The sequence below is a fragment of the Lithobates pipiens genome, unplaced genomic scaffold, assembly GCF_037356315.1.
Source record: "Lithobates pipiens isolate NorthernLeopardFrog02 unplaced genomic scaffold, aLitPip1_a1.2 Scaffold_18, whole genome shotgun sequence".
Lineage (NCBI taxonomy): Eukaryota > Metazoa > Chordata > Amphibia > Anura > Ranidae > Lithobates > Lithobates pipiens.
Window position 1 is genome coordinate 638,330,796 of NW_027507758.1, and position 24,642 is coordinate 638,355,437.

Sequence of the window (24,642 nt, forward strand, 5' to 3'; positions counted from 1 at the left end):
CTTGCGCTGGTTTGTTTGGGGGACAGGAGCCACACTGGGGCGGATGTTTTGTCAGCTCTGCAGGGGCAGGCCGAGAGGTGGTTGACGCCACGCCAGCTTAAGCCAGGAATGGTGGTTTGCGACAATGGCACCAACCTCCTCTCCGCCCTCCGACAGGGACAACTGACCCATGTGCCCTGTGTAGCTCACGTCCTTAACCTGGTGGTGCAGCGGTTCTTGGGCAGGTACCCCGGCTTACAGGATGTCCTGAAGCAGGCCAGGAAAGTCTGTGTGTATTTCCGCCGATCATTTAATGCCTGTGCTCGGCTGGCTGAGCTCCAAAAGGAGTTGAACCTGCCCAAGAACCGCCTTATATGTGACATGCCCACCAGATGGAACTCAACATTGGCCATGCTGCAGCGGCTGCACACGCAGCAGAGGGCCATCAATGAGTACTTGTGCGACTACGGCCCCAGGACAGGGTCAGGGGAGCTTGGTTTTTTCTCCCCACGCCAGTGGGGCATGATCAGGGATGCATGCACTGTCCTGTCACCGTTTGAGGAGGCCACAAGGATGGTGAGCAGTGACAGTGCATGCATCAGTGACACTGTACCTCTTGTCCACCTCTTGGAGCATACGCTGCGTGGAATAATGGACAGGGCACTTGAGGCAGAACAGAGGAAGGAAGAAGAGGACTTCCTTGCCTCTCAAGGCCCCCTTTATCCAGTGTTCCTGCTGTGCCACCCATCACACAGGAAGAGGATGAGGAGGAGGAGGATGATTGTGTCAGCATGGAGGTGGAGGCTGGTACTCAGCATCAGCAGCAGCAGCAGTCCTGTAGGGATGATTTACAGTCCCAAGAAACACGTGGACTTGTACGTGGCTGGGAGGAGGTAGCTGCGGATCATGTTGTCCTTAGTGACCCAGAGGACTCCGGACCGAATGCCTCAGCTAACCTACGCTGCATGGCCTCCCTGATCCTGCAAAGCCTGCGGAAGGATCCTCGTATTCTTCGGATCAAGGAGAGGGACCATTACTGGCTGGCCACTCTCCTTGATCCACGGTACAAGGGTAAGGTTGCCGACCTTATCTTGCCATCGCAGAGGGAGCAGAGGATGAGACATCTCCGGGAGGCCTTGCAGAAAGGTCTGTGCAACGCGTTCCCAGAGACTGGGAGGTTACAAACTCCTGGTCCTGGACAACGTGTTGCTGAGGCATCGGTCAGAAGGAGCGGTGGAGAAGGTGGCCGTCTGACTGATGCTTTCAGACAATTTTTTAGTCCGCAGCCCCAAGGTATGATCGGTTCCAGCACCCATCGCCAGCATCTGATTTACATGGTGCAGGAATACCTAGGGGCAAGGTCAGACTTGGACACCTTTCCCACCGAAAATCCTCTGGCTTACTGGGTCTTGAGGATGGATCACTGGCCAGAGCTTGCACAGTATGCAATTGAGCTACTGGCCTGTCCTGCATCCAGCGTTCTTTCGGAATGCACCTTCAGTGCTGCTGGTGGCTTTGTTACCGATCACAGGGTGCGCCTGTCCACCGAATCAGTTGATCGACTGACCTTCATCAAGATGAATCAGTCTTGGATCACCCACAGCTACCAAGCACCTGAAGCTGATGTAACCGAATAATTTTTTTTGAAATACCACATCCCTTCAAGACTGCCTATGCTGATGCTGAGTGACTGTCCTGTTATGTTGATTGTCTATCCTCTTCCTCCTCCGCTGATATGTTGGAAGAACATTTCTGGTTCTGGTTGATGCCATCAGCCCAATTTTTCTGCCCCTGTTTAACAGGGGCGTTTAAGTACAATTTTTGATGCAATGCTTTGCAGCAGGGCTAATTCCTGCAATCAAACAAGAGTATATGGGAGAGGTTGCAGTGTGGTGGCACCAGCACCAGTGCCTAAGGCCCAATTTTTCTGCCCCTGTTTAACAGGGGCGTTTAATTACAATTTTTGATGCAATGCTTTGCAGCAGGGCTAATTCCTGCAATCAAATAAGAGTATATGGGAGAGGTTGCAGTGTGGTGGCACCAGCACCAGTGCCTAAGGCCCAATTTTTCTGCCCCTGTTTAACAGGGACGTTTAATTACAATTTTTGATGCAATGTTTTGCAGCAGGGCTAATTCCTGCAATAAAACTAGAGAATATGGCAGAGGTTGCAGTGTGGTGGCACCAGCACCAGTGCCTAAGGCCCAATTTTTCTGCCCCTGTTTAACAGGGGCGTTTAAGTACAATTTTTGATGCAATGCTTTGCAGCAGGGCTAATTCCTGCAATAAAACTAGAGTATATGGCAGAGGTTGCAGTGTGGTGGCACCAGCACCAGTGCCTAAGGCTCAATTTTTCTGCCCCTGTTTAACAGGGGTGTTTAAGTACAATTTTTGATGCAATGCTTTGCAGCAGGGCTAATTCCTGCAATAAAACTAGAGTATATGGAAGAGGTTGCAGTGTGGTGGCACCAGCAGCAGTGCCTAAGGCCAAATTTTTCTGCCCCTGTTTAACAGGGACATGTAATTACAATTCTTGATATAATCGTTCACAGCAGGGCGCTCCAGCGCCCACCAAGAGTCACTTTGAGGGCTTACAATGTTGTGGCAAAACCAACACCTTGTTCCGCCATTTCTGCAGAGCATATAGGGCAGGCCCCTACTTTCAAACATCCAATTTACAAACATCTCCTACTTGCAAACGGAAGGAGACAACAGCAAGTGAGATGAAAAAAGATGGACGACAAAACAAATTATACAGGGGTGATAACCCTTCCCTATGTTTTCCAAAAAGCTTTAAAATAGTTTTTTTGACTGGAGCTACACTTTAAAAATGTACCAGTTGAAAATTACAAACAGATTCAACTTAACACAACAAACCTACACAGTCCCTGTCTTGTTTGCACCGCCTGTATACTGCTGTTCTGAGTATATAGGGCCTGGGGGCCACACGCATTTCCTTTTTTTAACCACTTCAGGACCGCCGTATTGCCATTGTACGTCAGCACAATGGCACAGGCAGGCAGAATCACGTACATCTACGTGATTGCCTTCCAGCGGGTGGGGGGTCCCATCGGACCCCCTCCCGCTGGATACGGCGGTCCGATTCGGTCCAGCAGCGATCCGTGATGAGGGGATGGCCGTTCGTTTTCGGCCACCCCCTCTGGATCGCTCCTGGCCAATGAGAAGCTTCCTCCCCTGTGTATTGTTTACACAGGAAGGAGGAAGTGATGTCATTCTCCTCGGGGCGGTCTTTTTGACCGGACTACGAGGAGAAGAGTAAAAGTAAGTCTGCACGAACACTACACTGACATGTAGGTACACACAGGCACACAAACCCCCCCCGATCCCCCCCCGATTTTCTGATCGCTGCATGTGTCGCTAGTGTCGCTAGGTAGCTAGTTATTTTTTTAGGTTCACCGCCAGGTTTTTATATCGCTAGGTACCCCGATATACTACCCAATAATGTTTTTAACCCCCTGATTGCCGCTAGTTAACCCTTTCACCCCCTTTTGCCAGTGTCACTAAGCGATCGTTTTTCTGATCGCTGCATTAGTGTCGCTACAGTCGCTAGGTAGCTAGTTATTTTTTTAGGTTCACCGCCAGGTTTTTATAGCGCTAGGTACCCCGATATACTACCCAATAATGTTTTTAACCCCCTGATTGCCGCTAGTTAACCCTTTCACCCCCTTTTGCCAGTGTCACTAAGCGATCATTTTTCTGATCGCTGCATGTGTCGCTAGGTAGCTAGTTATTTTTTTAGGTTCACCGCCAGGTTTTTATATCGCTAGGTACCCCGATATACTACCCAATAATGTTTTTAACCCCCTGATTGCCGCTAGTTAACCCTTTCACCCCCTTTTGCCAGTGTCACTAAGCGATCGTTTTTCTGATCGCTGCATTAGTGTCGCTACAGTCGCTAGGTAGCTAGTTATTTTTTTAGGTTCACCGCCAGGTTTTTATAGCGCTAGGTACCCCGATATACTACCCAATAATGGTTTTAACCCCCTGATTTCCGCTAGTTAACCCTTTCACCCCCTTTTGCCAGTGTCACTAAGCGATAATTTTTCTGAACGCTGCATCAGTGTCGCTAGTGTCGCTAGGTAGCTAGTTAACTAGGCTCCCAAAAAGTCCCCCACATGTGGTATCCCCGTACTCGGGAGAAGCAGCAGAATTTATTTTGGGGTGTAATTTGACTTCTGCCCATAGCATGTGTGAGCAATATATCATTTAGTGACAACTTTGTGCAAAAAAAAAAAAGTTTGTAATATTCCCGCAACTTTTGGCAAAATATAAAATATTCCATGGACTCAACATGCCTCTCAGTAAATAGCTTGGGGTGTCTACTTTCCAAAATGGGGTCATTTGGGGGGGTTTTGTGCTATTTTGGCATTTTATGGCCTTCGAAACTGTGATAGGTAGTGAGGAGTTAAATCAAAAATTTGCACCCTTAGAAATCCTGAAGGTGGTGATTGGTTTTCGGGGTGCCGTGCGCGACTAGACTCCCAAAAAGTCCCACACATGTGGTATCCCCGTACTCGGGAGAAGCAGCAGAATGTATTTTGGGGTGTCATTTCACATATAACCATGGCATGTGTGAGCAATATATCATTTAGTGACAACTTTTTGTAAAAAAAAATTTTTTTTTTTTTTTTTGTCATTATTCAATCCCTTAGGACAAAAAAAATAAATATTCAATGGGCTCAACATACCCATCAGCAATTTCCTTGGGGTGTCTACTTTCCAAAATGGGGTCATTTGGGGGGGATTTGTACTGCCCTGCCATTTTAGCACCTCAAGAAATGAGATCGGCAGTCATAAATTAAAAGCTGTGTAAATTCCAGAAAATGTACTCTAGTTTGTAGACGCTATAACTTTTGCGCAAACCAAAAAATATACGCTTATTGACATTTTTTTTACTAAAGACATGTGGCTGAATAAATTTTGCCCTCAATGTATGACTAAAATTTAGTTTATTCGATTTTTCTTATAACAAAAAGAAGAAAATATCTTTTTTTTTCAAAATTTTCGCTCTTTTTTCATTTATATCGCAAAAAAAAAAAATCGCAGAGGCAATCAAATACCATCAAAAGAAAGCTCTATTTGTGGGAAGAAAAGGACGCAAATTTCATTTGGGTGCAATATTGCATGACCGCGCAATTACCAGTTAAAGCAGCGCAGTGCGAAATTGCAAAAAGACCTCTGGTCCTTAAGGTGTTTATTGGTCCGGAACTGAAGTGGTTAATATGGGTACGGGGTTCCCCTTAATATGCGTACAAGACCCAAATAGGCTGGTAATGGGCAGGGAGGGCTACCCATGCCATTTTTCTCAATGATTTTCAACCATATTGCAGGAACCAGATATAACATTAAAACCGCAAGCAGTTTTAAATGGTGTTATTTCCGTTTAATGTCATTTTGTGCAGGGACTGTTCTAAACACGGGAAACACGTGGCACTTCACAGGCATACTACAGACACCCCCCAGGCACCATATTTAAAGGAATATTTCACTTTTTTTTTCACTTTAATCGTCATTAAAATCAGTGCTCCCGCCAAAACAGCCATTTTTAAAAACATTTTAGGCATTGACCCATGTCCCCTGGGGCAGGAGCCAGGTCCCCAAACCCTTTTTAGGACAGTATCTTGCATATTAGCCATTAAAATTAGCACTTTTCATTTCGAACGTTCGAGTCCCATAGACTTCAATGGGGTTCTAACGTTCGTTCGAATTTGGGGTCCGTTCGAAAGTTCTGGTGCGAACCGAACCGGGGGGTGTTCGGCTCATCCCTAGCAACAACTACTGGGTTGGGCGGACTGGGAATAAAAGTCTTAAAGGGGTCAATGACACATCACCCAAGTTTACCACAGTCTGGGCATGTTGGCTACATTTTCGAGCATCCACAGAATGTAAGATATTGCTGGATGAGTTATAGCCTGACCTGAGAAACCAGTTCACCTATCATATAGTACTATACGCTTCCCACAAGTAAATAGACTCAGAATACCGCACCCCTCCTTCCCCCTGCCTTACCCCCGTATCTTCCCCCCTCTCCCCCCCACCCTTCTATCAATACTTTGGAATACTAATAGTAATTAGATGAAAGTAAGATTTAGCAGGAGACTTACCACAAGGACACTTAGGTTCCGTTGGGACATATGTTAATGACAGGGCCCTTTTAAGCTCATAGCTAGGCTCCAATATTCCCTCTACTCTCACAGTGTGAGCCCTGTAGGGGTGAGAGTGGGGGGATATGGACTACCTGTCCGCTACCTGAGCTCGGACTGGATATAATCCATACTTATATATACCCTACTGAGGGGCGGTTATTAGTCAATTAATAATACCAACTTATTCTCACAGAGTATCTGTTTCCAGTTCTGCTGTTCAGTATTGTTTATTACCAAATCAGAATGTGCTGATGTTTTACACTCGAACATATTGATATGCAAGACAATGTACCTTGACAAGGGGAGTTTGTAAAAAGTAATTGTCTTTTGAAAATATTGTTATGTACTGCATTTATTGAATAAAAATATATTTAAAAAAAAAAGTCTTAAAGGGGACAAACGTTACTTTGGTCTGAACACCTCACAAATTTTTCTCCTGTAGCGGCCATAACCCTTGGCAGGGCGGCCTTAACTTTTTGGGCTTACCGTTTACCTCCGCTTGGCTTGTTCTTCCACGTCTAGGGGTTACCAGGGTTGATACCCAACAATTTTGGATGCTGACACCAATAAAGTACTTTTGAAGGTTTTTATTTGCAGGGGTAACATCCAACAAACACAGTCTTGTATGGGAACAGAGGGCAAGGGTGAAGAACTCAGGCACCTTGAACTTCTAGCATAACAAAGTCTCGATTACCACCCAGAGAGTAGCCACCCGCAGCTGGGTGCTTCAAGGCTGAACAAATCTCTAGCCAGAGATTATGGCAGTCAGCACTTTGATTCAGAACTTGAGAAAACTCTGACCTTGAACAAGTTGTAACCGAAAGTGAACAGGAACCTTTTTCCTCAGTACCTGGAACGTTCTCTGCCTCCTTGACAGTACTGGAAGAAATGTGGATTCATCAATATCTTTCATAACTCAGTAGCCAGGCACTTCTCAGGATGCCAGCTTGCTGGCCCTCCTCCAGTCACTTACACGAGCTGCGGTGCCCCTCCAAGCCGAGAGCACACCCGGACGCCTTAAATCCTCCCTCAGTTACTGTGCCTCGGACCAGCCGGTTCTGAGACTCGGGAACAGACGGATCCCTATACCAGACCAGGCGGGTCTATTGGGGCTAACCAACCGAAGCATGTTGCAGAGCATCGAACGCTCCGTGACCGGGACCCCTCGTGGGGCTACCCCGGTCCAGAATCAGGAACAGCCAGCTATGGCCTCACCAACGAACCCTGAACACGTGACTTCAACATCTTAAGTACCCTTCCCCAGACTCCTCAGCGGGGCCCGGCGCACCCACTGATTGGCTCCAGAAAAGCTGATACCCAAAATATCCAACCAGGCCTGGTTCTGGCCTGTAATGTGCCCCTCACTGTACACATGATCAGGCAGAACTCTAACACAGCCCAGACAAACTGATGTCAAAGTTAACCTACATAATTAACCCTCAGAACCCCATTACTGTTCTGAGGCAAAAACGAAATTTACACATGAATGACACTTTGTCCAAAGTGTCACCGCTACACTCCTATTTATTTTTCTTAAAGAACCTGACCCAAGGAACAGGAAACAAAGCTGATCCTCTTGCTGTCTCCCCCAACATTCGTTTGTTCTTGAATTTATAAGCAGATTGCGTTCCTGTGAGGAAACTCTGCGAGACCCCAAAAGATCCTCAGAAGGGTTCCCAGTCTTATCAGTGCTAATAGCGGCACAAGAACAGGGACTGCACACGGGAGAGGCTTAACCCGGCGGTTGCTGCCAACTGCAGAGGTATGGACATACTGCTACTCTTCACCAGTCAAGTGGTATGAGGGGGAAAAAAAAGGAGAATGTTGGGGGAAGGACAATGTCCTTTAATTTATGCTATTCACTAGTCCTGAAGACGGAGTAGAGGCGGAGCTCTATCACATGTATGCTGCAATGGATGCATCAGGAAAGTTAATTAAACAAAAAACAAAAAAAGTGGAGTGGAGGCCACATGTTTCCTATCAAATGTGGAGCTCCACTCTCGGGAAGACAGGAAGTGATGTCAGGTACAGACAGGAAGTTCCGGGTGAGAGGTGAATCGGGAGGAAGTAGAGAGACGACGTTGTTGGAAGAGGCAGTAGAGGAGGTAATAAGATCTTATTCTCTATTTACACCCAGTAACCCCCCCGTCATGTCCGTCTTCTTCCTCCATAGTCACTGTGATGTCTTTTATCTCCAGCAGATGATGATACACACATATATAGTGTGGAAATATTGAATAACCCCTTCAGGGGGGATCAGTTGATGATGAATAGTGATGGGCTCGGGTGTGTTGGATAGGGATGAGCTCCGGAGTGTTCGCACACTTCCAGGAAGTCGGCGCAGCCCTGTGCTAATCACAGGCAGTGAGACATTTCCCGATCTCTGCAGCCTCACAGCAGGGCAATGTCTCACTGTATGTGAATAGCGCCAACTTCCTGGCAGTGTGCGAACACTCCAGGGCTCATCCATAGTGTTGGAAACCCCATGTTCCCGATCCCACCAGGAAGCCGACACTGCACTGCACTAATCACAGGCATTGAGGCAGTTCCCGATATGTGCATCCGGTGACATCCGACCTGCTCCGATCCGAAAAAGTGTGACGGAGGAAAAAGCTATTTTTCCATCCATCCATCTTTGGATCGGATCGGGTGATGACGGACACTGCAGTCCATCGTCACCTGATCTCCCATAGGGGAGAGCGGCGCTGTGACAGGTCCGTTCCTGCGCAGTGTGCAGAGACGGACCTGTCATCTTCCTGCTCAGCAGAGATCGCTCCAGCGATCCCCGCTGAGCAAGCGGATATCCGCGGGGCGGATCAGCACTGATCTGCCCCGTGTGAAAGGACACTTACACAGCTTTTCTCCACACCTGCAGTGATCCTGGGGGGTGGAAACTTGGCATCAGCACTCAGCAAAATCCATCCCCACCATTAGGAGCTCTGAAGAAAATTGTCTGCTATTTACACTCCGTTCCTCCGCACGTCACCTGATCACATGACAACTTACTTCACAGATTCCTGACAGATTTCTGTATGGTAAAGGTCAAAGTTCACTCTTCCGTTTAGGAGAGGAAGGACACACCCAGGAACAATGATTTGGTTTGCACGGGAGCCTCATATAGAAGACCCCTCAACTCTGCCCATCCAAATGTCCCTCCATCTGAAGTCAGAGAATCCTATGACATCACGCTGATCACACAGCATCTCCTCCTCATGTCTATCCATCTGACATTTTAGGATGTAGGCAGAACCTTGGCATCCTCACTAGCAAAGTGGGACTGTTTGGTCCTGTGTTGTATGTAATGAACCCATAATGTCTACAACAAGCTTTTAACCTTCAAAGTGTTGGGTAGTGTTCTGTGTAAATTATACCTCAACCTGAATGGTGGCTTTAATAAAATGGGGACCTGAATGATGAGGTGAGGAGGATTCTGGGAATATCATTTGATATTACTATTTGTGTTCAGATCTAGAGTTTTCCTTCTGTGAAGTCTGGAGATCATATGACCATCACATTGCCTCCACCTCCCTCCCTGATAGAATAGAGAAATACAAAGAAGATTCTAGAAGTCACCAGATCATGGAGGAGAGGTGAGCAGTGCTGGGAATTCTGGGACATTATCCAGTAACAGACAAGGGATGTGTCTGGATGGTGACTGTATCATTGTGTGTGTCAGGTTCCTATAAGGTGTCAGGATGTCACTGTCTATTTCTCCATGGAGGAGTGGGAGTATTTAGAAGGACACAAGGATCTCTACAAGGACGCCATGATGGACAATCAGCCCCCCGTCACATCACCGGGTAAGTGGAGACTTTATTGTAGGTCTGCGAGTGCACATAGGTCTGTGAGTGATTTGCAAGTACCTGTGTATTGTCTTAAGTATTAGTGTCAAGAAGCTAGTTAGTAATTTGGACAGGGTATAATCCCCAATCCTCATTAAATTTAATAGGTACGATGCCTGGCGGTGTGGAGAGGGGACTCATTGTACATCTTGCGGCATATATGCGTTCCTTGATCATCTGATTGAGGGTGAATACTGGTGTGCAAAATGTAAGCACATTGTTTCCCTGGAAGCCCAGGTTTTGAATCTGGGGAAGCAACTGTAAGCACTGAGAAGTCCCTCCATACTAAAGGAGAGCCAGGAACGTACACAGCAGGGGCCAGCACAGAGGTGGTTGGAGACAACGAGGTGCAGGCACTAGGAAAGAGTAGATGGGTGACAGTCAGGAAGGGTAGAGGAGGAAGTACCAGAGAGGCTGATCCAGGGCTGGAGCATCCCAATAAGTACGCTCCATTGAGTGACATTGGTGATCCCAGTCAGGGACCAGCATTGCTGGAGCTGAGGGAATCTCCTAGCTTCCAGGGGAAGAACTCCTGCAGTGAGAGTGGGGGGGGGGGGGGGGAAGGGAAAGGAAAGACAGATTCTGGTGGTAGGGGACTCAATTCTTAGAAGGACAGAGCGGCCAATCTGTAACAAAGACCTGAAGCGCTGAAAAGTATGTTGTCTACCGGGTGCTCGGGTTCGGCACATCACGGATCTGGTGGACAGATTGCTGGGGGGGCTGTGGAAGACCCAGCTGTCATGGTGCACATTGGCACCAATGACAATATCAGAGGAAGATGGAGTGTCCTAAAGATTTTGGCGACTTAGGAGCTAAATTGAGGAAAAGGACCTCCAAGGTAGTATTCTCAGGAATACTACCGGTACATTGAGCCACATTAGAAAGGCAAAGGGAGATTACCGAAGTAAACAAGTGGCTGAAGAGCTGGTGTAGTAAGGAGGGGTTTGGGGTCCTGGAGGACTGGAACGATTTCTCAGTCGATAACCAGTTCTATAGGAGGGACGGACTGCACCTAAATGAGGAGGGTGCAGATCTGCTGGGAATGAAGATGGCTGAAAAATTAGAGGGTGTGACGTAACGTCCCCCACACTCCAATTGAGTGTTTCCGTCTATATACCACTTCCTAAGTCCTGGAACACAAGTCCAATGGATCTGGCTATAGGAACCCCCAAGAACTAGACGACACCAGTCTTGGAGGACATCAGGAATGACCTTTATTTGAGATCTCACACAAAATATATACAGCGGGGTGACTAAAACCTAACCTAATTAGCATGAGCTAATTATCTAATCAACACTCAGACTAGTTGACTGAGGGATAAGACTTTTCGGCTCCTAGCTCACTAACAATTCAATAAACATTACCATAAACATCAACACAGGGTTAATTAGCCCAAACAACAATGTGCCAGACTAGACACATTTACATTATACAAGCCAACATACAGGTGGCTGGAGTTCATGACATTAGCATCTGACAGTGTGTGTCCCAACAGCATGAGACAACACACATTATATATACATATATACAGCATTGAATCTGACTAGCACAGATTATAGTGGGGTTCTCATTCACCCTGTGCCCCTTAAAATACAGGGCCCGTAATCGGTCGGCAAGAGGCTCGCATTCAGTCCTCTCAAAAAGCCTGTGTCCCGGCTAGGTCTGTCACAGAGGGGTTTTTAAACTAGGCGATGGGAGAGGGTCCAGAGGTAGAAATAGTCAGCACGGAACATATTCCAGAGGGTAGTATTGGGGGCATTAGTGGTAGGTTGACCAAAGCACATAAACCCAAGGTAAGTATAGTAGCAAGTAGTGAAGGACGAACTTCTGACGGGACGTTTCGTGAACGCGGCCGATAGTTCGCGAATCGGAACGTTCAGGGAGGGCCTCATTGACTTCAATGGGAGGCTAACTTTGCAAACCTACAGGTCAAATTTGCAGCCACAAAATAATTAATAGCTGTGCAAACATAGTCCCACCACATGGCCAATGACATAACACATGTATGAGGTGAATCTGGGATCGACAACTACAAGCATTCTTTTTTTATATGGGAAATTGTTGTGCCAATTCAGGACTGTGGAGCGCATGAAGGCAATGGAGGAGAGGGAAGGTCAGGGTAGGCAAAGAGGGTGCAGGAGATGATCACCAGCAGCGTGACATACAGCAATGACACCTGCACCGTGATATACAGCACTGACAGCAGCACCGTGATAGAGAGCACTGACATCAGCAGCGTGACATACAGCAATGACACCTGCACCGTGATAGAGTGATCTGACAACAGCACCGTGATAGAGAGCACTGACATCAGCAGCGTGACATAAAGCACTAACACCAGCACCATGATATACAGCACTGACAGCAGCACCGTGATAGAGAGTACTGACATCAGCAGCGTGACATACAGCAATGACACCTGCACCGTGATAGTCATCTGATACCAGCACCGTGATAGAGAGCACTGACATCAGCAGAGTGACATAAAGCACTAACCCCAGCACCGTGATATACAGCACTGACAGCAGCACCGTGATAGAGAGTATTGACATCAGCAGCGTGACATACAGCAAAGACACCTGCACCGTGATAGAGTGATCTGACACCAGCACCATGATAGAGAGCACTGACATCAGCAGCATGACATACAGCAATGACACCTGCACCGTGATAGAGTCATCTGACAACAGCACCGTGATAGAGAGCACTGACATCAGCAGCGTGACATAAATCACTAACACCAGCACCGTGATATACAGCACTGACAGCAGCACCGTGATAGAGAGTACTGACTCACACCTGCACCGTAAGCAGCCCCAGGAGGAAGTCAGCATAGCACAGGGATGGTGGGAGCCCCTCATAATGAGCATAGCACAGGGATGGTGGGAGCCCCTCATAATGAGCATAGCACAGGGATGGTGGGAGCCCCTCATAATATGCACAGCAGAGGTACAGCCCCAGGAGGAAGGGAAGTCAGCACAGCACAGGGATGGTGGGAGCCCCTCATAATAAGCAGCCCCAGGAGGAAGTCAGCACAGCACAGGGATGGTGGGAGCCCCTCATAATAAGCAGCCCCAGGAGGATGTCAGCATAGCACAGGGATGGTGGGAGCCCCTCATAATAAGCAGCCCCAGGAGGATGTCAGCATAGCACAGGGATGGTGGGAGCCCCTCATAATATGCACAGCTGAGGTACAGCCCCAGGAGGAAGTCAGCACAGCACAGGGATGGTGGGAGCCCCTCATAATAAGCAGCCCCAGGAGGATGTCAGCATAGCACAGGGATGGTGGGAGCCCCTCATAATAAGCAGCCCCAGGAGGATGTCAGCATAGCACAGGGATGGTGGGAGCCCCTCATAATATGCACAGCTGAGGTACAGCCCCAGGAGGAAGTCAGCACAGCACAGGGATGGTGGGAGCCCCTCATAATAAGCAGCCCCAGGAGGATGTCAGCATAGCACAGGGATGGTGGGAGCCCCTCATAATAAGCAGCCCCAGGAGGATGTCAGCATAGCACAGGGATGGTGGGAGCCCCTCATAATATGCACAGCAGAGGTACAGCCCCAGGAGGAAGTCAGCACAGCACAGGGATGGTGGGAGCTCCTCATAATAAGCAGCCCCAGGAAGATGTCAGCATAGCACAGGGATGGTGGGAGCCCCTCATAATATGCACAGCAGAGGTACAGCCCCAGGAGGAAGTCAGCACAGCACAGGGATGGTGGGAGCCCCTCATAATAAGCAGCCCCAGGAGGATGTCAGCATAGCACAGGGATGGTGGGAGCCCCTAATAATAAGCAGCCCCAGGAGGATGTCAGCATAGCACAGGGATGGTGGAAGCCCCTCATAATATGCACAGCAGAGGTACAGCCTCAGGAGGAAGTCAGCACAGCACAGGGATGGTGGGAGCCCCTCATAATAAGCAGCCCCAGTAGAAATATGACACCGCTCAACCTCTTCAAAGAGGAGGGTACGGGCATATAGTACGGTGTGCTGTTTTTGGACAAGGAAGTGAGCCAAATGAAGAAAGAAGGTCTGTGTGCTCGATTAAAAAAATTGTTTATAGACATATACATGGTCTACTGGTCACGTGTTGAATTCCTCCGAGATCCCTGCCTCATTCATTTTTAGAAATGTGAGGTAGTTAACACTGTCGTGAGCTAGGCGAGTACGCTTATCGGTCACGATCCCCCCTGCTGCGCTGAACGTCCTTTCGGACAGGACACTGGATGAGGGGCAAGCCAACAGTTCGATTGCAAACTGGGCAAGCTCTGGCCAGAGGTCAAGCCTGCCCACCCAGTAGTCCAGGGGTTCATCACTCCTCAGAGCATCCACATCGGCCGTTAACCTGATGTAGTCAGACACCTGACGGTCTAGGCATTCCCTGATGCTGGATCCGGATGACACCTGTCGATGGGTCGGCTGAAAGAATGACCTCATATCCGAAGTCACCAACACATCTTCAAACCGGCCTCTTCTTGCAGGCGCTGTTGGATTGGTACCCGCAACTCCTTCTCTGGGAGTGGGAATTGCTCCTCTGCCAGCGCACGCAAAAGCAGAATGCAGCATTTCTCGAAGCAAGGCCTGGAAGTGCTGCATTCTGACAGCCCTCTGTGACGGCCGTAACATTTCCGCCATTTTGTGTTTGTACCGGGGGTCTAAGTACGTTGCCACCCAGTACTGGTCCTTGACCCTTATGCTTTTTATACGGGGGTCCCTATTAAAACACTGGAGCATGAAGGCCCCCATTTGCACTAAAGTGGAAGCGGTGTGGTGGCCTGGCTCCTGCTCATCATCCAGGATAATGTTGTCCTCTTCATTCTCCTCTCCCCATCCACGCACAACAGGGATCCCAGAAAGGTTTAAAGCATGCTCTTCTTGCTGCTCCTCATCCGCCCCAGCACCATCTTCCTCTGATTCCTCTTCAGACTCCTGTTGTTGACTTGTCTCAGATAGAGTAGCCCCCCCTGGGAATTCATCCAGCATTGCGACTTCCTCATCTTCCCGCTCCTGCTCCTCCACAACTTGATCAATGACACGACGCAATGCACGCTCCATAAAGAAGGCATAAGGTACCATGTCACTGATGGCGCCATGGTTGCGACTGACCAGTTTGGTGATCACCTCAAATGGCTGCAGAAGTCTGCATGCGTCGCGCATGAGCAGCCACTGGTGCCGTGAAAAAACCCCCAGCTCCCCAGAACCTGTTCTGCCGTAGAGTTCATACAGGTAGACGTTAACTGCACGCTTCTGCTGGAGCAGCCTATCAAGCATATAGACAGTTGAGTTCTATCGCGTCGGGCAATCGCAAATAAGACGTCTGACCGTCAGATTGTGTCACCGCTGAATGTCAGCAAGGCGAGCCATGGCCGTGTAAGATCTTCTGAAATGGGCCGAGATTTTCCTTGCCTGCCGCAAGATGTCCTGGACCCCAGGGTATTTGACAACGAATCGCTGCACGACCAAGTTTAAGACGTGTGCCATGCATGGCACGTGCGTAATTTTGCCCTGTTTCAATGCGCTAAGCAGATTGGCACCGTTGTCACACACCACTTTACCAACTGTCAAATTGAGCGGTGTTAGCCACTGATCTGCCTGTGAACGCAAAGCTGAAAGGAGTGCCGGGCCAGTGTGGCTCTTGGCTTCCAGGCACAACAGACGCAGCACGGCATGGCAACGTCTCACCTGGCATGTCGAATAGGTTCTGGGGAGCTTGGGCGGCGCAGCGGAAGAGACGCTAGCAGCGGAAAAGGAGGAGTCAGCCAAGGAGGAGAGGGAGGAGGATGGAGTAGGAGGAGGAGGAGATGAAGAGCCAGGCCTGCATGCAATCCGTGGCGGTAAAACCAAATATACACGGGTGCCACGGGTTACATGCTTGACGGCCGTCAGAAGGTTCACCCAGTGGGCAGTAAAAGTGATCTACCTTCCCTGCCCGTGTTTGCCAGACCATGTGTCTGTGGTCAGATGTATCTTGGCACCGACACTGTGTGCCAGAGATACATTCACTTGCCGCTGAACATGGCCATATAGCTCTGGGATGCCCTTCTGTGAGAAATACTTCCTTCCTGGGACCTTCCATTGTGGTGTTCCAATGACCACAAATTTTCGAAAGGCCTCCGAGTCCACCAGTTTATATGGCAGTAGTTGGCGGGCTATGAGTTCTGACAAGCCAGCCGTCGGGCAAGAGGGTTATTCGGCGTCATCATTTTTTTACGCTCGAACGTTAGGCCCACAGAAGCCTGCCTTTTTGCAGAAAAACGTGAGCTTGGTGTGATGGAAGGTGGAGTGGAGGACAATTGTGAGGAGAGAGGAGAAGGAGAAGTAGAAGATGAGGCTGGACGGTGAGAGCCTGGAGTGTGGCTTTGTGTGTTCCGTTGCTCCCACTCGGCTCGGTGATGGCTACTCATGTGCCTTCTTAAGGCGGTCATCCCTAGGTGAGTGTTGGGCTTACCGCGACTAATGCGTTGACTGCAAAGATTGCCGATGGCAATGCTATTGTCAGCAGCGGACACGTTAAAAAAAGCCCACACTGCGGAGCCATGTGCCGGTGTCCTGGGAGCCCCAGATGTGACCATACATGGTTGATGACTCGCTCCTGATACATTAGCAGTCTGCTTTGTCCCTCCTGTGCAATGTAAGTTATTCCTGCTTCTCCTCCCTATCTGCTGGTCCATATCTCCCTCTGAACTCCCCTCCTATTCATCTCTTGTGGGCACCCACGTGACATCACTAGACACGTCATCATCGACGTCACCTTCCCCACCGCTATAAGTAGAGATCTCGGAGTAGGCAGCAACACCGGGGACCAACCTCCTCCTCGGGCTGATCTGGGTACTGTCGTCAGACTGCTGAGTAGCGGTTGTTGCTACCTCCTCTTCCTGATCCAATACCAAGAGTGGCTGCGCATCAGAAATGTCTTGATATGGATCGGAAAATAATTCCTGTGACTCAAGCGGAAGGTATGTGGTGGTGTTGTTGGTGGTAGTGTCTTTGGGGGTGCACATAGCAGAGAGTGAAGAAGAGGGTGCAGATCGAGAGGATGAGGAGGGTGCAGAAGAGTAAGGCTGAGTGAGCCACTCAACCAAGTCTGGTATGTCCTTTAAAGTAATTGAACGCACTTTCTGCAACTTCCCACTTTGGCTCAAGCCTGTTGCTCCTGCCCTACCCCTACCACCCCTGCGGAAGGGCCTGCCTCTTCCTCTGCCTGTCATTTTTTAAATGACCCTGTGACAAAACTCTCAGTCCCTATACCAATGAAGGACTGCTGCAGTATAGGGCAGCGGTCAGCAGTAGTGCACCTCAACCCTTTGTATTGTGGACCGATACCAGTCCTTATAGAATGGCAGACTGTACCTCACTCAACCCTATGTACTGTAGTACCCTATACCTCACCAGTCCTTATAAGGACCTTTGTGGACCAAGTAGGTTGTGTGTGAGTGATTAGCAGACTGTACGTCAGTCCCTATACCAATGATGGACTGCTGCAGTATAGGGCAGCGGTCAGCAGTAGTTCACCTCAACCCTATGTATTGTAGACCGATACCAGTCCTTATAGAATAGCAGACTGTACCTCACTCAACCCTATGTACTGTAGCACCCTAGACAGACCAAGTTACCAGTCCTTATAAAGACTTTTGTGGACCAAGTAGGTTGTGTGTGAGTGATTAGCAGACTGTACTGATAAAGGACTACTGCAGCAGTAGGGCAGCAGTCGGCAGTAGTGCACCTCAACCCTATGTATTGTGGACCTATACCAGTCCTTAAGGAATAGCAGACTGTACCTCACTCAACCCTATGTACTGTAGCACCCTAGACCTTACCAGTCCTTATAAGGACCTTTGTGGAACAAGTAGGTTGTGAATGATTAGCAGACTGTACGTCAGTCCCTATACTGATGAAGGACTGCTGCAGTATAGGGCAGCAGTCAGCAGTAGTGCACATCAACCCTATGTATTGTGGATCTATACCAGTCCTTAACGAATAGCTGACTGTACCTCACTCAACCCTATGTACTGTAGCACCCTAGACCTTACCAGTCCTTATAAGGACCTTTGTGGAACAAGTAGGTTGTGAATGATTAGCAGACTGCAGCAGAAGGGCAGCAGTCAAGTATAATATTCTTTCTATATTTGGAAGAAAGAATATTATACGTGTACAAGCCTATTACCATACCAGTCCTGAAAAGAACCTTTGTGGACCTAATAGTAACAGCTACTGATTAAACTGTCCCTCACTGCCTCACACACAGCTTCCTGCCTGTCCCTATTTAAACTGACAAAACAGAGGCTGCTGGAACAATAACTTGAATAGCACTTTTGTGGATCTAATAGTAACAGCTAATGATTAAACTGACTGTCCCTGCAGCACACAGCGTCCTGTCCCTTTCTCTACACTGACAAAAGATACTCAGGCTGCTGCAACAATCACTAGCACAGCACTGCTTCAAACCTATATCCTGAACTACACCTAACACCTATACCATGATATCAGTCCTTAAAAGAACTTTTGTGGACCTAATAGCTAGTGATTTGGTTCACTGAAGTCTCTCCCTGCTCCACACAGCAACCTCTCCCTATAGTGACAGTAGAAAGAATGTAAAATGGCCGCCGGATCGGGTCTATTTATAAGTTAGGGGGAATGTCCAAGAGTCCATGTGCTGTAATGTCTCAATTGGCTGTCCTGTACCCCATGATGGATGTGTCATCATAGGTCAAAGTTCTTTTACACAGTAAACACGGAAGTCCGCCGGGCGAACGGCGGCAATAGTCCGCCGATCGGGTGGACGGCGAACAGCCGAAATTCGCCGCGAAACGACCGCCAGGCGAACCGTTCGGCCATCCCTACTCACCTACTTTGTAACTATGTAAAGGAGAGAGCAGTACGGAGGCTCCACCTAGATCCCCCATCATCTGATAAACACATAGAAACAATGTATTCAGTCAGTGTGTGTGTTTCCTACAGATGGATCCAGTAATGGGAACCCACCAGAGAGATGTCCCCGTCCTCTGTATTCCCGGGATTCCACACAGGAAGATCACACCATCCCCCACCATCATCAGGTAGATGAGGAACAATCACTGATAGTATCATTAGGATCTGTACATTATCTGCATTGTTACAATTTATGTTATTTTTATTATATATTCAGAGTGGAAACCTGAGAGATTCTAAAGTTGAGGGTAAAGAAGAGATAAAAGAGGAGGATGATGAGGATGGGGTGATGGAGGAGTTTCTAAAAGAACACAAAGATCTGTACCAGGACACCATGATGGAGTCATCCAGCTACAGGAACCCACCAGAGAGATGTCCCTGTCCTCTGTATTCCTGGGATTCCACACAGGAAGATCACACCATCCCCCGCCATCATCAGGTAGATGATTGACAATTATTGGTAGTTCTGATTTTTACACAGCATGATTGTTACAATGAATGTTTTATTATATATTCAGAGTGGAAACTTTGGGGATGATAATATTGATGTTAAAGAAGAGTATAAAGAGGAGGATGAGGAGTATGGAGTGATGGAGGAGTTTTCAGAAGGACACAAGGATATGATGGAGCCACCAAATACCAGGAACCCACCAGAGAGATGTCCCCGTCCTCTGTATTCCCGGGATTCCACACAGGAAGATCACACCATCCCCCACCATCATCAGGTAGATGATTGACAATTATTGGTAGTTCTGATTTATACACAGCATGTTTGTTTCAATTAATATTTTATCATACATTCAGAGTGTAAACCTCAGAGATGATAATATTGTTGTTAAAGAAGAGTATAAAGAGGAGGATGAGGAGTATGGAGTGATGGAGGAGTTTTCAGAAGGACACAAGAATATGATGGAGACACCAAATACCAGGAACCCACCAGAGAGATGTCCCCGTCCTCTGTATTCCCCACAGGACTCCACACAGGAAGATCACACCATCCATCACTGTTACAAGGTTGGTGGGACGGAGGTTATGAAATGCACTTATAGAGACAATGTGTGGATTTTTTTTTTATGAGATGGAGTAAAAAAACCCTACAATGTGTGAATTTTTTATGTGATGTCACAATATTAAGGGCTCATGCACACAGGACGTTTTTAAAGCTGCTGTTAGGGGTGTCTGATGATTTTTTGACTGCTTCTAAATGCCCCTCAATGTTAGCTCATGTATCCTTCCACACATAAACGATCAGAGGCGTTTAGGGGCAGTAGAAAAAAAACGAAAGTCTTTACTTCCAGGAGCAGTAAAAACGAGTGGTAAAAACATCTGACGCCCCTAAAAGCTGCTAAGTAGGGGTGCACCGAATGGGTTTCTTGGTGCCAAAACCGATACCGAAAATGACTGATACCGAAACTTAGTTTAAAAAAAATATTTTTATACAGGAGATGGTCAGAGACTGGGGACATGGTACAGGAGATGGTCAGAGACTGGGGACATGGTACAGGAGATGGTCAGAGACTGGGGACATGGTACAAGAGATGGTCAGAGACTGGGGACATGGTACAGGAGATGGTCAGAGACTGGGGAGATGGTACATGAGATGGTCAGAGACTGGGCACATGGTACAGGAGATGGTCAGAGACTGGGGACACGGTACAGGAGATGGTCAGAGACTGGGGACACGGTACAGGAGATGGTCAGAGACTGCAGACACGGTACAGGAGATGGTCAGAGACTGGAGACACGGTACAGGAGATGGTCAGAGACTGGAGACACGGTACAGGAGATGGGCAGAGACTGGAGACACGGTACAGGAGATGGTCAGAGACTGGAGACATGGTACAGGAGATGGTCAGAGACTGGGCACATGGTACAGGAGATGGTCAGAGACTGGGCACATGGTACAGGAGATGGTCAGAGACTGGGCACATGGTACAGGAGATGGTCAGAGACTGCAGACATGATACAAGAGATCAATGCAGCCTCACCAGTGCCCATCAGATGCAGCCTCACCAGTGCCCATCAGATGCAGCCAGCCTGTTTTCCCCAGCGCAGCCAGCTGGTGCAGGGGAAGAGAGAGGAGAGCCACCGCCGCCTGGTTGATTAGAGCGCCGGGAACATAACAGCTTTCATTCTAATTGCTGCGTGTTCCCTGCTGTGCACCGTCACATACAGCCCCTCCTCGTTGTCCAGGCACTTTGATAGACAGATCACTCTTCCAATCCTGGGAGGGTTGACCTCTGTCTATCAAAGTTCCCCGGGCAAGGGGGAGGGGCTGTATATGATGGCGCACGGTAGGGAACACACAGCTATTGAAATTAAAGCAGTTATGTTCCCGGCACTCTAATCAACCAGGTGGTGGCTGTGACGGTTCTCCTCTCTCTTGCTCTAGCGGACACCCCCGTGATGGGCGGCACCAGGGGCAGGTGGAGCTCCATTATGGGCCATTTTTCTCTTTTGGCAAATTGCCGAAAAGGCAATTTTTGGCCGATATGTTTAGATGGCCAAAATGTTGTTGCATCCGTACTGCTAAGCTTTTCTTTTTTACAGGCCAAAATCAATAGTTCCCTATGGTAGCCCATTGAATAGAAGTCGCACCACAAGTCGGATCATGATGAACCGACTTGCAGTGTGACTTGTGCTCTAAGGATCTTGAAGAGGAACCCCACGCCAAAATGGAAAAAAAAACTGTGTAGGGTCCCCCCAAGATCCATAACAGACCCTTTGATCTGTTATGGATTTTAGGGGGAACTCTCACGTCAAAAAAAAGGCGTGGGGTCCCCCACAAAATCCATACCAGACTCTTATCTGAGCATGCTGCCCAGCAGGTCAGGAATGGGGGGGCAAGAAAGCGCCCCCCATCCAGGAGCATTTCAGGCCACATACCCTCAACATGGGGGGGTGGGTGCTTTGGGGCAGGGGGGGCCATGTGCTCCTCATTTCAAATCTCCTTGTCCCCATGTTGATGGGGACAAGGATTTCTTCCCGACAGCCCTGGCCGTTGGTTGTCAGGGTCTGTGGGTGGGGGCTTATTGGAATCCGAAAGCCACCTTTTAAGAAGGGAGCCCTCCACCCTATGTGAATGAGTATGGGGTACTTCGTACCCCTACTCATTCACCTAAGAAAAAAGTGTCAAAAATAAAAACAGTACACAGGTTTTTGACAAATTAATTTATTAAAGCAGCTCCGGCGTCTCTTCTCCCTCCGGTGATGTCTTCATCCTCTAGTTCTTCTTCTCTCACCGCTGATGACTTCTTCTGCCTCTGTCGATTCTCCTCTCTGCTGTCTTCCTCCGTCGTCTTCTCCCTCTGTTCTTCCTCCGATGTTGCCTCAACGCTCTCTCCTGGTTTAATGCTGGGTTCGCTGTGAGCCACTACTTATATAGCTATGGGGCCCGCCCCCTGGTGACATCACCACACCATCATGCCCCTGGTGGTGACATCACAAGAGGGTGGGGCCTTGCGATGATTTCACCGGGTGACCCTGCCCCATGGCTATATAAGTAGTGGCACACTGCGTACCCAGCATTACAGCGGGAGAGATTATCGAGGCAACATCGGAGGAAGAACAGAGGAGGAAGACAGGGGAGAGCGGATAACCGGCAGAGGGAGAAGACAGCGGCAGAAGAAGTATTCAGCGGTGAGAGGAGAAGAACCGGAGGATGAAGACATCACCGGAGGGAGAAGATATGCTGGAGCTGCTTTATTAAATTAATTTGTCAAAAACCTGTGTACTGCTGTTCTTAAAGGGGGCTTCCAAATTCCGATAAGCCCCCACCCAAAGACCCTGACAACCAACAGCCAGGGTTGTCGGGATGAGGACCTGTCCGTGTCAACACCCTCCTGCCTCAAAGCACCCACCCCCCATGTTGAGGGCATGTGGCCTGGTATGGTCCATGGAGGGGGGGTGGTTCTCCCCCGCTTTCTGACCTGCCAGTCTGCAAGCTCAGATAAGGGTCTGGTATGGAGTTTGGGGGGAACCCCACACAGTTTTTTTTTTTTTCATTTTGGCACGGGGTTCCTCTTCAAGATCCTCAGTGCACAAGTCACACTGCAAGTCGGATCATCATGATCTGACTTGTGGTGCGACTTCTATTCAAATCAATGAGCTCCCATAGGGAACCATTGATTTTTGAATAGAGGTAGAATAACGCGTTAAAAGCTAGCATGGCTAAATGTGCATTAATGCCAATACAAAAGGCTACTAAAAGCATGTTTTTACAGCTGCTTTTTCCTGGCATTGATAGTGGCTTTACAGCTCGTTTTTTTTTCTAATGCCCTGTGTGCATGAGCCCATAAGCTTATATTTTACAGATGATATTCACTCTCATTTTCTTGATTTAGACTGAAAATCCAATCGATATAAAAGTTGAGGTTAAAGTAGAAGAAGAAGAGACTTATGTGGGGGATGATCAGCAGTCTATGGAGGAGGATGGAATAACGGGGACATTTATAGAGGAGGACACTCCTACAGAGATCAGCACAGGTGGGTCATTAACACTAAATACATTCCTCCACCCATACTGCTCACTGATTGGTCCAGAGTAGGGCGGGGACTGGGTGATATCAGCCTGTAATCCCCTGGTCACTTTCCTGAGCTGTGTTCCCCGTCCTGTATTCCTGTATTTCCCCCCGATAATCTTCCTCTTCTGTGCTGCCGACACAATTTATGTATCTAGACTGGATTTATGGAGATTCTGGGGTTCAGCTGGCAGCAAAATGTTTGTTTATGCCATATATGTTACTTGATCTAGGCACCTGGGGTATGTGCTTTGGGTCCTCTGCCCCATACCCGGGTCTAGCAAGATCTCTTATAGAACAATTCTCCCGGGGTTACTTTTTCTTAGTCAGAAACGATGAAATCAGACCGAGACAGAAGTACAGTTAAATCACACTTGTTTAATAAAAGTAAAAAGAACAAACATAGTCAACACATAGCCAAAGTTCAGTAACCGGAACGGATGGTCAGCCAAGCCGCAAGTCAGGGCTCAATGTAGTGGAACAGCAAGCAGGATCTGGAGCCAAAAGGGATGTCAGCAAAGCCAGTCTTTAAACAGGAACGGAGGAGATGGTTTCTTGTGATGTTGACCAAGGCGAGGCAGAGACCCTCTGGAATGGACGGCTTAAGTAGGCAGGACTGAAGAGCAGGATATCATCAACAGCTGAGTAACTGTGGCGAGAGATGGGAGCTGGCAATTAGTGGCCAGCTCAGAGAAGGAAGGGCTGAGCCCAGCCCCGACACTCTTATTTGCTGGCTGTGCCGGGTGGAGGGATATATCTGTATAGTGTCAGACCCAAGTCACTGAGTGCAGTCTCAGGAGATGGGAGGCAGCGGTGTGGGACCTCTGCAACTTGTCTCATGTAAACATTTTAAGCTTCCACTGATTGCTGTATTATGAGTCCTGACCCTTACACTATATAATTTATATTTCATGTTACATACTCCTGACCCCTGCACTATATACACTGTTGTACAGTACATAGTCCTGACCCTTGAACTATATACTCTGTTGTACATTACATACTCCTGACCCCTGCACTATATACTCTATGTTGTACATTACATCATTCTGATACTATACAGTCCTATCTGTTGTATCTTATACAATATGTTGTACATTACATAGTCCTGACTTCTGCTCTCTCACCTCTACCCACTGCTATATATATATATATATATATATATATATATATATATATATATATATATATAGATAGATAGATAGATAG

At 48.2% G+C, this 24,642-nt stretch overlaps 1 protein-coding gene across 1 annotated transcript in view; it reads left to right on the forward strand.

Annotated features, from left to right (window-relative positions):
* The window catches only part of LOC143986898 (uncharacterized), a 1,277,526-nt gene that overhangs the window by 804,452 nt on the left and 448,432 nt on the right, over positions 1-24,642 (forward strand). The window contains 2 exon segments of the mRNA XM_077485305.1: positions 19,131-19,352; positions 19,432-19,638. Coding sequence (XP_077341431.1) covers positions 19,131-19,352; positions 19,432-19,638 — 429 coding nt within the window.